A 13,700-nucleotide genomic window follows, 5' to 3' on the forward strand; every position below is an offset into this window, starting at 1 on the left:
TCAAAGATATTAAATAACACTGGTTTAAAGATGTAATTATTGGTAGATTTACTCACAGGGAGTCCAGGAGCCCCCGGGTTTCCTCTTTCTCCATGAACACCTTCATGACCCTTTAGATTTAAAAATTGAAATTCAAAAATTGACATATAAAGTATATTTAATTAGTGATCTATATATTCAAAAACATATGTGTATAAAATAAAAAGCAAAAAACTTACTGGGTATCCAGGGTCACCTGGCTCTCCCCTTTCTCCTCTGTTGCCGACAGTTCCCTGAATCCCAATGAAAACCAAACACATTGATCAGTTTAGCATCCAGAATTCTTCCAAAACAAGACATAAATGTGTAGTAAATCTAGCGGACTGACTCACGATGTCACCTGAAGGACCAGGTGGACCTTCAACCTTCCCGTCATCTCCTTGCTCTCCCTGAAAATAATAAAAATTTATTTAAGCATTCATTTCTGAATTTTTCTACCTAAAATATTGTATATAGTTGGCCATGCGCTGTGTATGTCCTAAGGTAAAACAACATCAATAAATTAGAGTTTATAAAAATCTGGAAGGTGATTTAAAAGAAGGTTATCCTCCAAAGTCCGTTTAAATTTTCGGAAAATACAATGTTGGTTTTTGTTATGCAAAAACAAAGAAATCATCTGTAGATTTCTTGGGCTTCTGAAACTAGTTTCTAGTTATAAGCAATCTTTTTAGATTTTTCTTACCTTTTCACCTTTTGGTCCTGGGGATCCCATTGGACCTTGTGGTCCTTGATGACCCTAAAGTTAACATTAAAGAAAAGAAGTGGAGTATGGAACTATTTGAGCACTCAAAGACAAGTCAACTAGCTCTAACAAGCCCTATTAACTCAGAACTTCACATGATGCAGAGCAGATGTTTTGACTTTGTACCACTTTATGCTGAGGTAAAATTAAGTTTTATAAGGCATGTCTATGTTAAATAACTCTTACTTCATATCCCACTAAACCCGGTTCTCCTTGCTGACCCATTTTTCCCGGAGCACCCTGAAAATGATAGCCATGGAATCTGAGTTAGTTTCAGATAGCAAAATCAGACATTGCATTCTTGCCAAAAAAACACACAAATATCAGCATTTTCTGTGGTATGTTGATGTAATATGAGATGTTTAAAATCAAACAATATATCTCTGGCAAGGCTTTTTCAGAGAAAAGCATTTGTAATTATTTCTCTCTTCCTCTCTTAATGCCGTTTCGGTTGACGGCATTGACGTAGCACATTAAAATATTAAAATAAAATAGATTTAGCAGAAGACAGCCCTTTGAAAACAACAAAGTATGTACCATAAATCCAGTAGTTCCTCTGCTTCCTTTTGGCCCGATGAAACCCATGGCACCTTGCTCTCCCATTGGTCCAGTCTCGCCAAGGTGACCCTGGTGACCTTTGCTGCCCTGAAATGAATTTAAGCATCACTTATTCTCTACATTTGGAAGAACACACACTGATATCTAATGATATGTACTGAAAATGTTGATGGGTAACCATGAAATGCCAACATAAAATACCTTCTCTCCAGGTTTTCCCCTCTCACCAATTTTTCCAGGTTTACCCTCAGGGCCCTGAAATTAACATGACAGAGTTGACAGACTGCAAAAATGAATAGAGTGATATCTCTGAATGAACACATTCAGTAATGACTTATGAGTTTGATCATTCAGCACAACCACAAGGATGTGCAGTTTGTCTTTGCTGTCATCCAACATCACTCAATCTTCAATAAAACTTTAAAGCATGTGGTACAGCAATATAAAGTGACCTAGAGTGAAATGATTTATACCAGTCCTGCTGAGAAACTGCTGAAACCAGCCTAAGGTGATTAACCCTAACCTAACCCTAACCCAGCCTGACCAGCTATAAGTGACCAAAACTTCTCTAAAACCTGCAAACTGAAAACAATCAAAAAATTTTTTTTAGCAGGCCTAGATTTGCTTAATTTTTTCAAATTAAGTTTTTCTCGATTGCTAACACGCTGCTATTGCTAAACTATAAACACAATCTCAAGAATACACCAACTAACAAACCTCAAACTTTCCGGTCAAAATCAAATATTTTAGTCAAAATGATATTCTCTTTTGACACACAATCTAACAAATACACAGACTATCTTCCTGCCTAGCGAACACTAGTGAGATCAATTCATAACACTGTAACAAAAACATCTTATTGGGATTCAGGAATAATTTTGCAGATCAGTGACTATTTACACTACAGTAAAGTGATCTTAGAGTAGATGAAAGCCACCAGAGAAGAAAAGTTTAAATGCCAATGAAACATAATACAGTATACTGCCAATTACAGTACAGTACTAAATAAATAAATTCAGCATCCTCTTTGGCCAAATTTAATTACAGTATACAGTACTATAGCAGTTTTGCTACTTCATGTTTATTCATGGATAAATGTGTGCTATTTGAGTTCACATTGTGACACTTGAGTTATTTATATTATGTGTTTGTTTTATGAATGAGAACATGGTTAAACCTGTGTAAAATTAGGGCATTCTTAAGTAGTTTTTCAGAAATCATTAATACAATTTGAATGTGTGTGAAAGCAGGTGAAATGTGTTGAGCGTTTTGAGAAATATTTATTTGTTTTGAGAACTGAATGAACGGTTTGGGAAATTGTAACTGGAATAACAAGCAAAATACCACAATCAATCACTTTTTTCTTACTGCTAAATATGCAAAAACAATAGCACTGTAATGCGCACATGAATATCTCAACAAAATGATCAGCTATTTCCAAATAGAAAAGAGCGAGCACCTTGATGCCTATTAAGCCAGGATCTCCAGGACGCCCTTCCGTTCCTTTAAATCCGATGGCTCCTTTTTCACCTGTTTCACCCTCCATTCCAATATCCCCCTTTTCACCCTAGAGAAAACAACACTTGTTGAGACTTAGGGTCAAAAAAATATTATCTATCCAAGCAAAGGACTAAACAATGTTTACGGACATTTTCTTAATTAAAGTGATCATGCGAAAATAAAAAAAAGTTTTGTCAGTTTTCTGACCTTAGCTCCATCAGGACCGCTCAGACCAGCCTCTCCATCAAGTCCAGGGTCACCCTAAACGAGAGCTTTGTTTGAATAAATTCACTGTGCTACTTTAAAGAGACAGATATGGACTTTCATCTGGGTAGATGCCATATTTAACTTGACACAAATGAAAACAATGCTGTGAGGGACAAACATGTAGTTTCAAGGTTGCATCTAATAAACCATCCCTTGTGAAAAACAAGTACACTTTATCCGACTTTTAAAAAGAGTACGTGTTAATTAAATAATATACCTTAAAAAAATACTTAAGTATGAACTGAATGTAAAGTTGTTGTTTTTTTACACTTAATTGCATGTTAATTGAAATTAAATGCAATATGAATTTGACCCACTAAAGTAGGACTTAATTACATATTTATATATTATTTTATAATTCTGTTGTCTTTGAAATATGGTTAAAGTGTACTGCTGTATACATATACTGACATGCATTCATGGTAAACTAAAATATAAGTGTCTTAAGTATACTTAAGTGTATAAGTGTAATTTCTATTGAAACTTCACGTATTTAAATACATTTAATTACAATAATTAATACAATAAGTACCTTACATGTGCTTTAGTATGTCAACACATCAAAATGAGTGTACAGTAAAAATTTTATTTAACATTATTACAAAGTGCACATTTTAACAGTGTACTCTCTTTAAATACATTTTTGAAGTATACTGCAAGTGCACATTCAATATAATTAAGCACAAATTACTATAATGTTTTGTGTAGGGGTTGGCTGGTTATAGCCACTCCCACTGGTTACTCAACATGTTTTGATGATCCACTCATTGCTAATAGTTTAAAGACTGTTTGTGTGAACAATGGATGTGCATTCTGAAGAAGGATGAAGTGCATTCTGATCAACATTTTTGCCCCCGGTTAAGGACTTAAGCCTAGTCCCAGACTAAAATGCATGTTTGAGCTGTTTTAACTGAAAGCAATTTGCACTGACATATCTTACATCTTTACACCTAACAACGTGAATGCCTTGGAATTTTGGTTGTTTCATAATTAAGCACACTTCTTTTTCATAAAGAATGTTTTTTATTCTGTCCATTGTAATTTTTTTGGAAATATGTATGTATTGTGTTATTAAATTTAATATGGCATCTCTCCTGAATAAAGCCATTTGCAGCTAAAATGAAGAAACCTACTCGAGGTCCAATCAAGCCTTGCTCGCCAATATTCCCAGGAGATCCAACTGCACCCTAGAAAGTGTGGAAAAAAGTTACTCCATTTTGTGACCAAGTACTGAAATTTCAATTAATTCATTCATTAATTTTATAACAATACTGGGAGATTATTGTGAAAGAAATTTCATCAGTATACGTTTTATTGTGCTTATTGAACATTTTGCATTTTCTCTATGTTTAACTTTTCTCTGCTGATAAAAAAAGAACAGTTATAACAGAACAAAGAACAGTTATTGATCTTATGGGTGTATATGACCATCGTATGTGTGCGTGACAAGAGAGCCTCTGAACAAAGTCTAAACAATGGTCCATGTATGGTTGAAAATACTTTGATTGGCCTAGAGCGATAACATTCGGGGAGTCAAGAATTATAAAAGAGAAAGGATGCCCTCCCTTCACTGCCCCACTTCTGCAGCCACTCTGTATGACTGTATTATTGCTGGCCTTTCCTTGCAAGGGAATAAATAATCTTTAAAGACAATTGGTAAATGTTTGTCTCTTATTCAGTGATATAATTGTGTTTGTCACCACATTCTCAAATAGCCCAAGATAATTAAGTATATCCAGATAGGCTTTGTATAGAACATCTGCATATGATCACAGTAACCTCACTATGGTAAATGTTGGACATGACATCATTGCACAGCGGCCACAGCACACTAATCAGCATTTGGTACCATGTATGGGAAAACGGGATTTTACCTTCTCTCCTGATTCACCTGGTAAGCCCCGCTCTCCAACCTTCCCAGGTAAACCCTGTCACGCAAACCAGGAAACTAATGAACGTTTAGCTTTCTGAATCTTGCTACAGTCTATGGTCCCTCACAGCTAACAAAACATGTGGGAATAATGGATAGGTAATTAGAAACAAAGCGAATATGTGGGACAAAATCTGTTTCTTATTGCTCGTAAAGTATTTTAATTAGCAAAGCCAAGCTAAGTGTTGTCTAATGCCACTCAAGGACATTGTAATTGTTTACAGGAACAAAAACTAATTTGGCATTGGCTAAATTTAGGCATAATGATAATTGTTTGTTTTAAAAAAAAACATAAAGAGAGTAGGGCAGAGGGTCATAATGGGAAATAGCACAGCTGGAGAAGTAAATAACAAACTGACTTAACACTGCTGGAAGTACAATATAAAAGCAACACGTTATCACACACAACTCGTCACATATTGACGCTTGGTCAGGACCCCTCTGCGTCACAAGGTCTCCCTTTAGCATAGTTTTTCCGACGCACAGGGTACTCCATTCCTTTCCGTTGTTTGCCTTATGCGTCAGATCAAGATGCATATTTCTTTGCATTTGTAAAAGTAGACATGGTTTTATAAATACTTATAAGCCACTTTTACAGTCAAACCAAAAATTATTCAGATACCAGGTATAATTTTTTATATTATTTTATTAGTGGATGAAGGACACTATAGTTAATTTATGTAAGTGAGGATAGCAGGGTGTATGAATACATTTTGGTTTGACTGCATATTGTGGAGCAACTAACCCCACTCCTACCCTAAACCTGAAGAAGGAACTGAAGGTGTGAGAATAAACACGAAACACGTGATCACTGTCATGCAGTGAATCCGGCCAATCGTGGAACAGCTGTATCGTCATCAGAGCTCGTGCAGCCACTCTTGAGAAGCTGTGCAGAATGAAACAGCCGGCTGCTCTCGAATCGCTCTTGCGGTACTTAGATGGCATACGTCACAGTCACGTAGCGTCGGCGCTGTCTCAAGTCGGACAAAATTTCTTAAAAAATTGAATTTTTATTGTAGCAAACTGCATTTTTATATTTTATACCACCCCACCCCACCCCACCCCACCCACAACCAACAACCCTACCCAGCCCCAACAAAGCAATCTCCAATCTGAACAACAAGACACCTGAAGATAAAATTTTTTAATAAAAATTAAATAAATAAATAAATGAATTACATACATGCAAACATATATACACCTACATACAAGAAAAGATACATACATAATTGAGATAATATTAGTAAAAAAAAGGCCAAATCTTTGAGCCAAAACTATTTTAGAGAAAGAATTCCTAAAGTTTTGTAACTTGGAACAAAAGTTTATCACACAAATCTGAAACATTGGGATATATTTTAGAAAGTTTTGTCTTCGAGAGATGAGCTCTATGAATAGTTTTAAATTGTAAAAAGCTAAGTCTAGCACACAAAGTGGTGGTACGTACATTGTCTAATACTCTACTCCAGTAGTCATCCTCAAACTCTAAGTCAAGTTCCTCTTCACAAGCACTGATAGTTTTTAATGTTGTGAGCATTATCCTTTGACAAGATAATTGCAATATCTTTGAGATAATCCCACCCATATGAGGATTCAGTTTAATGTAGCCTTTGTAGGCAAAGAGGGAAACAAGGAGAACAGAGAGGAGGCACAGTGCCTAATTTGAAAATAACTTAGATAGGTGAGAGGGGAGCAGATTAAATGATGAGGACAATTCAGAAAAACTTGCAAACACATTATTAATGAAAAGATCTTCAAAGCATTTCAGACCTTTCTTTTCCCAAAAAGAGAATGATTAGATGATTATTACGTATAGGAGCCATGGTTGAGTCGGACAAAATTTCTAACCGGCATGCACTGCTTCAGCATGAAGTTGAACAAGCCTAATGCCATTTTACAATCAAAACTGACGTGATTGGTCACAAGACAAACGAGAGCCAATGAAATTTTACTATCAAAGCTGACGTAACGATTCTTCGGGCGGCAATTTTTTAATCTGTGGCTGTGTATAACATCTATGGCAGAAGGTTTCTCATTGAAAACAATTGAGTACCCTGCGCGTCAAATAGTGACGCCGAAGGGTCTTGACCAAGCATCAATATGTGACAAATTGGGAGTGAGAATGTGTTAAAACACCATAAAACACATCAACACAAATCTGAAGATAATATAAAGAATCTTACCACTGCTCCAGTCTCACCCAATGGACCTAATACTCCAGGTGACCCTTGAGGACCCTATTAGGAGACAGAAGACATTAAAAAACTGCCGTTCAAAAGTTTGGGGTCAGTAAGATTTTGCATTAATTGATAAAAAATTACATTTATAATGTTACAAAAGTTTTAGATTTCAAATAAATGCCATTCTTTTTGAATTTCTATTCAAAAAGAATGGCATTTATTTGAAATCTAAAACAAAAGCATCACGGTTTCCACAAACTGCATCACGGTTTCCACAAACTGTTTTCCACAATGATAATAAGAAGAATAATTTCTTGAGCAACAAATCAGCATATTAGAATGATTTCTGAAGGATCATGTGACTCTGAAGTAATGGCTGCTGAAAATACATAAAATAAAATATATTTAAATAGAAAATGGTTATTTTAAATTCTATTACTTTACAATATTACAGTTGTTTACTGTAATTTTGATCATATAAATGCAGTCTTGGTGAGGATAAGAGATGGAAATAGATTTTCAATTGTTCTTTCTTTAACAGCCAAATAGCTTTTCAGCCATTGTTATAGCCAACTCTTGTCCAAAACTGGCTCCATTATGGTATGGAACAATCACTTATCACAAATTCCAGATGGATAAAATCAAGTTCTTTTCTAAAAAAATGTCTTGTTGAAAATCCTGTTTCACTTGAGAATAGAATACATGACGTAATCAAACCTGACATGTCATACAGCATGTGAAGGCACCATTCGTAAATTGATCTGAACAGCGAAGGGGAACATGTTCAGTTTCTTACACAAAGTTACTGTATAGCTTTAGAAGACTTGCAATTGATTGACTGTTTTATGATGCTTTTTTTGGTGTTTTGGAGCTTGACAACCCAAGTCTCAATTCATTATATGGAAAAGAGCAACCAGTACATTTTTCAGCATTTCTTCTTTTGTGTTTCACAAAAAAATAAAAATTATGACAGAATTACTCCTTTTTGCAAATGTACTTACAGGTTCTCCTAAGACGCCCTTTGCTCCAGGAGGTCCAGTTCGTCCTTGAATACCCTAGAAATGGATGAGTTTTGTGAACATTTAACAAAGTTTATGCTAATAAGGATGTCAGTTACTTCATTTACTTACTATAAATCCAGTTGGTCCTGTTTCACCAGTTTCACCAATTTTACCCTAATACACAAGAGAGAATCTCAGTGCTCCACTTAAACATTATACCGCCTGCATGACCATCTTTCCTATAAAAACATTGTCAGCAAAAGTAGATCTTCTGTGCAATGTTTTATTGGTCTTTCATGATCTGTTTTGCTTTCTGAAGACCTAAGCATCAGCTAACCTTAAACTCTGTCCAGTATGCAATGATATCAAACTGATAGTTTCAAAATAAAACAAATAAAACCTGTAATTTTACCATTTGTCCATTGAAACCTTGTTTTCCTGGTGGGCCCTCAGGACCCTGCAGAAAAGGGACAGAATCCGAAAAAACAGTCACCAACTATTTTCCATTGCAACACACTGAGAAATAAATAAAATGATCCTTTATTCTGTTTGATTAAACCAAAACCACATATTTTGGAACATTTTTGCATAATCCTTCAATGCACACTGTTTCCATCATTGAAAGGTTGATAAAAATGTTGTGCTGACGATTTAGATGTGTTTCATATGTTGTTTTGTTCTGTGGTAGGGAAAATGCAGTGCATGCCAGCATGGCGGAAGTCAGTTTCTTCATCTTGAAACAGCATAGCATCACAATGCTGCTTTCAACATGCACTATTTTACTTCGTACAGCTGTATCATGCACAGCCAGATATACTTTTTGAAGTTAACATAAAGTATGACAAACCCATGAGAATAAGATTGCTAACAATTACTAAGCCAAATGTTCCAAAATCTAGAAATTAAGTTGCCAGTGAAGATCAATATCATAATAATCATATGCAGCTTCTAATTGTGTTTATAAAGAATTGTGAAAACAAGGAAACAGTCATGCAATAATATAAAATTTGGAGTTAGTCAGTTTTTGAATTGTGCACCTCCATGTCCGTGGACCAAAAAGAAGGTGTCTAATAATAACAATAATTTAAGAATATGTTCTAATCAAACTCATCCGTGTGAGATATTACACAGTAACTAAGCTCTATAAGATCCATTGCTGAACATTTCACCTTCATTCCCATTACTCCTTTTTCTCCAACTGGTCCATCTGGTCCCCTCTCGCCCTGCATAGATTATATCGAGGTGGGAATGGCATTTAGTAGCAGACACATATGGGTGTAAGAAAATAATTAGTTGAACAGCAGAGGGCACATTTGTACAAACAAAGTTATTCTGAGATATCAGAGGTGATATACACGGCCCTGGGTCAAGGGAAGAAGTTACTATTACTATATCTAGCAGATGTACATTATGGCATTTTGTCAAAGGTTGACAAACCCATATAACAAGAAGACAACTCATTCAAAGTAATTTGTATGACTTATGGTCTTGAACGAGTCAAATCTCCGACTCACCAGGGGCAAAAACCTGAATGAATGCAGCTTTAAAGACCGCTGTGAAACATTAGCCTTTTACATCATGGAAGTTCAGTTACAGCAGCCATTATATTTCCATTGTGATGATTCATAAGCTTTATGAAAAATGTAGAGCCACAGCTGGGTGATCTCTGACTTTGAGGGATTTCTTTGTCTGGGAGGTGGAAACAGTGATCAATGGGGATATTATTATGGCTGCAACCACTGTGGCTCCTGCCGAAGAACAGACGCATGGTGCTCCTGACAGCACTGGTTTTGAGGGCCAACACAACACTGTTACCTCTGTTCTCCTGATCTGATGTCATTTAGGAAACCTTTGACCTTTCAGGGGCTAATAACAATATTTGAACTGATGGGAATCAGGCCTGGACCAAAACTTCATCATAAAATATTTACAGGGATAGTTCACCCAAAAATGAAAATTCTGTCATTCTGTTGAATCATTTACTCACCCTCATGTTGTTTCAAACCTGTATGAGTTTCTTTCTTTTGCTAAAGAAAAAAAAAAGATATTTTGAAGAATGTTGGTAACCACCAGACATTTGACGGTAGCCATTGACTTCCATAGTAAGTTTTTTTCCTACTATGAAAGTCAATGGCTACCGTCAACTGTCTGGTTGTGTTCAACAGAAGAAAGAAACTCATACTGGTTTGGAACAACTTGAAGGTGAGTAAATTATGATAACATTTTCATTTTTGGGTGAACTATCCCTTTAAGGGTATTTCTGAATCCAAATTCTAAAAGACTGCTTTTCCTAGTTTCAACGGCAATTGTAGATTTTCAACAACAAAGAAACAACAACAAAAAAACACTTTATTTTAATTTAAATAGCATACTTCGAAACAGATATACCCAAACTTAAAAAAAAAAAAAACTACTACAAAAAACGTACATAAGGGCATCACATACAGTGACCAATTAATTCTATAATCAGTATTTATCAAATTATTTTTAATTTGTCCGAGAGATGAAATGACTTTCTATTCCTCAATAAATTACATGAATATTATCCTCTGAAGAGCAGAGAGATAAATGCACATGTCTATGGGAACTAACAGCACTGAGCCTTTAGAAAATGAGGCTCAAATCCCAGCGTTCTCCATCATTGGTAATTCAGTCCATACAGCCGTTCATTTTTTGATTGTTGAAGGAGTAATGTTTCATTTGTAATGGTTAATTTGGTTTAAAAATATGTTTTTGTGATGTGAGGAAAGACTGCTATGAGTGCTGAAATTTCTGATGGGAAGCCAACAAGCTATTAGAGAGGATATTAACAGATTATGAGTATGAAATTAATTTAAGTGTGAAGCCTCAGTGAAAAAGTCCTCATGTAGGCCGTGCAGGCTATTAGATAAGTTTAGTCAATAAGCCAGTTAGCTAATAGAATAGCAGCTTTTTACAATCGATCAATTCCCGAAAAATAAAATCAACCCATCCTGCAATTTTTCTCATGAAATATCGTGTTTCATTTTAAAATACGCCAAACTACAAAGTAAAATGGGTTGCAAATGGCAACTCATTGTGACTTGAAGAGTTTTTCCACTCAATGTTCTTGTCTGCTGAGAATCATCATTAATCCGACATCATTGACATAATCCAATCATCAGGCTTGGGACTTTCCCAACTCTTAAGCAACCCAAGAGGTTCACATTACCCATAACACCCACCAGCACGACACACATCCAAAAGACTAAAATTTGACTTTCACAGTTATTGTAAATGACCAAGCTGCTCATGAGTGCTGTCACTTCTCTCCTGCTGACGCAAGTCTGTCCTCTGTTTGCCCACAACTCCTGTTTGCCCACAACTCCCGTTGCTCGCTTTGATTCGGAACAGATCCCTGTGGGTGGCGTTGACTCCTCCATTGTGATAGTATGGTTTCACATCTAAAGAATGCCTAGTCCAACTGCAGCTGGACTTATTTTTTACTTAATGTAAAGTAATACTTTCCCCAATCAGTGATAGATTTGTCTTAATGTGTTGTGGATAAAGTTGTGCGTAAAAGTGGTGTGTAATTTTATCATTTTGATTAGTTTTTAATGGGAATGTAATAAGAGCTGATGTAAAGACACCATCTGTCAAGGTCTTCTACCATGATACTGTCATTGACTGAATATTCAGGAAATAAAGCCCAATTTAGCTTCCAGCAACCACTGCATCAGCATGATGCTAAACTATCCAAAGATGACAGAACTATAAGCCAATAAAAAACTCATTACAGGCCTTGTGAACTTGAATAGCTTCCATTGAGAATCTTGAGTATACAGTACAGTGATAATTATCTAGAGAGGTTACAAAAATACATTAATGGATAAAGTTGTGAAATTAAATCTTCTGCAGATGAGCGTGGCTTGAACACTTTACTGCTTTACTTATTAAAACTGTCTAACTTTTAATTGAGCATTATGACTTTCCAAAGCACGTTTATGCACGAATCATCATTGCTGTTAATAATAACTAGTGCAAAATTAGTTTTTGTGTGTGTTTTTAGTAATTATTGGTTTGGTGTGTTTGAGTGCTCATTGTTACAATTACACAGCAAAAGTTCAGTGACATTTTTATTTGTGCATGGTAGAAAGCACACAGTGAACTCTGAGAAAACGCTATGCTTGAGCAAACAGTTTGTGAATAGGCAACTACAAATGATGCCCGTGAAAGAGACTGTGAACGCATTGAATAGGATATGTTTAGTTGGTGAATAGCATAGGCTACTATTACACAGTAGCGATAACGTTAAGCGCACCAGAATTAAATATAATATTCAGAAGTAAACAGCAGAGCTGACTTACAGATTCAGTTAATATCCACAAATGAATAAGCGCGTCGATTCAGGGAGCAGTGCAAAGTGCCCGTGCAAAATCAGTTTGTTTTTAGTAATTGTTGGTTTGGTGTATTTGAGTGCTCATTGTTACAATTACACAGCAAAAGTTCAGTGACATTTTTATTTGTGCATGGTAGAAAGCAAATACTGATACTGACATAATGACATACAATAAATGTGGAAAATTGAACTACACGATTCAGGGAGCAGGCTACACAGTGAACTCCGAGAAAACGCTACTTAAGCTCCGCTGCTTTCTTCAACCCTCTCTGTCTCTGGGCCTGGGCTGTGCTCACTCAGTGTCAGTGTGAGAGGGGGAGTGCACAGCGGCAAGAGCGGCAAAAGCCAGTGTGTGCTTCTTTTACCGATATATATTTAACAATATCTTTTGCTTTTCTAATCCAAACAACGTCAAACTTGGCACTGCACTTACTCATGCCCGTAGCAAGACACCTGTCAAGTTTGTAATCCATCAGACTAACAGTTCGAGAAATATGCAAATAACAGACACACACACACACAGACACACAGACACACTGACAGACAGACAGACGTTTCTGTAATTTATAGATAGATAGATGTCAGTTCTTACCCTTCTGCCTTTGGGTCCCCTGGTGCCGCTGAGGCCCCTAGAACCGGGAGGCCCCTAGAGAACACAGAACAGAGGACAAGAACAGAGTCCTGAATCAGGCAGCAAGAGAATGTTCCCTCAGAAAACTCAGCTAGAGCTGGCAAGAGTCTCCCTCAGGCAAACAAACATCACTTGACCCGATTACAACTGCAAGGTGAAAGCTCTGTCCTTCAAAGGCTGGTGTTTATGTTTGTACTTCGCTGCACTCTGCCCTCTTCACAGGGTCATCTGAGTGCCTCTAAAAGGCATTTCCTGCCAAATGCTTGTATGACGTGATGTGAGTAGAGCAAAGAAAAGAGACGAGTTGTCGGGTTTCATTTAGTAGGACAGCAATTTCGTTATTGTCTGTGTCTATCACCAATGTGCATGGACAGCTCTAATGAGTAAACGGTGCTATGCAGAGGTAAAATGTTAATTTGATTATTGCACAAAATGAGACAGACTTGGCTTTTTAAGATGCTTCTGTACTTTGGGTTTACCTAGAAAGATTCATACCAG

The 13,700-nt window shown here is 36.3% G+C and overlaps 1 protein-coding gene across 2 annotated transcripts in view; it reads right to left on the reverse strand.

Annotated features, from left to right (window-relative positions):
* col27a1b (collagen, type XXVII, alpha 1b) overlaps window positions 1-13,700 on the reverse strand; it is a 116,669-nt gene that overhangs the window by 12,091 nt on the left and 90,878 nt on the right. For both annotated transcript variants that reach the window (XM_079871395.1, XM_079871394.1), the window contains 17 exons: window positions 13,164-13,217; window positions 9,384-9,437; window positions 8,627-8,671; window positions 8,344-8,388; window positions 8,215-8,268; window positions 7,217-7,270; window positions 4,981-5,034; window positions 4,240-4,293; window positions 3,047-3,100; window positions 2,799-2,906; window positions 1,541-1,594; window positions 1,319-1,426; window positions 968-1,021; window positions 722-775; window positions 372-428; window positions 219-272; window positions 57-110 (listed from right to left, as the gene is read on the reverse strand). In XM_079871395.1, the coding sequence (XP_079727521.1) occupies window positions 57-110; window positions 219-272; window positions 372-428; window positions 722-775; window positions 968-1,021; window positions 1,319-1,426; window positions 1,541-1,594; window positions 2,799-2,906; window positions 3,047-3,100; window positions 4,240-4,293; window positions 4,981-5,034; window positions 7,217-7,270; window positions 8,215-8,268; window positions 8,344-8,388; window positions 8,627-8,671; window positions 9,384-9,437; window positions 13,164-13,217 (1,011 nt within the window). The remainder of the gene's footprint in view (window positions 1-56; window positions 111-218; window positions 273-371; window positions 429-721; window positions 776-967; window positions 1,022-1,318; window positions 1,427-1,540; window positions 1,595-2,798; window positions 2,907-3,046; window positions 3,101-4,239; window positions 4,294-4,980; window positions 5,035-7,216; window positions 7,271-8,214; window positions 8,269-8,343; window positions 8,389-8,626; window positions 8,672-9,383; window positions 9,438-13,163; window positions 13,218-13,700) is intronic.

This window comes from Squalius cephalus (genome assembly GCF_949319135.1).
Source record: "Squalius cephalus genome assembly, chromosome: 5".
Classification (NCBI taxonomy): Eukaryota; Metazoa; Chordata; class Actinopteri; order Cypriniformes; family Leuciscidae; genus Squalius; species Squalius cephalus.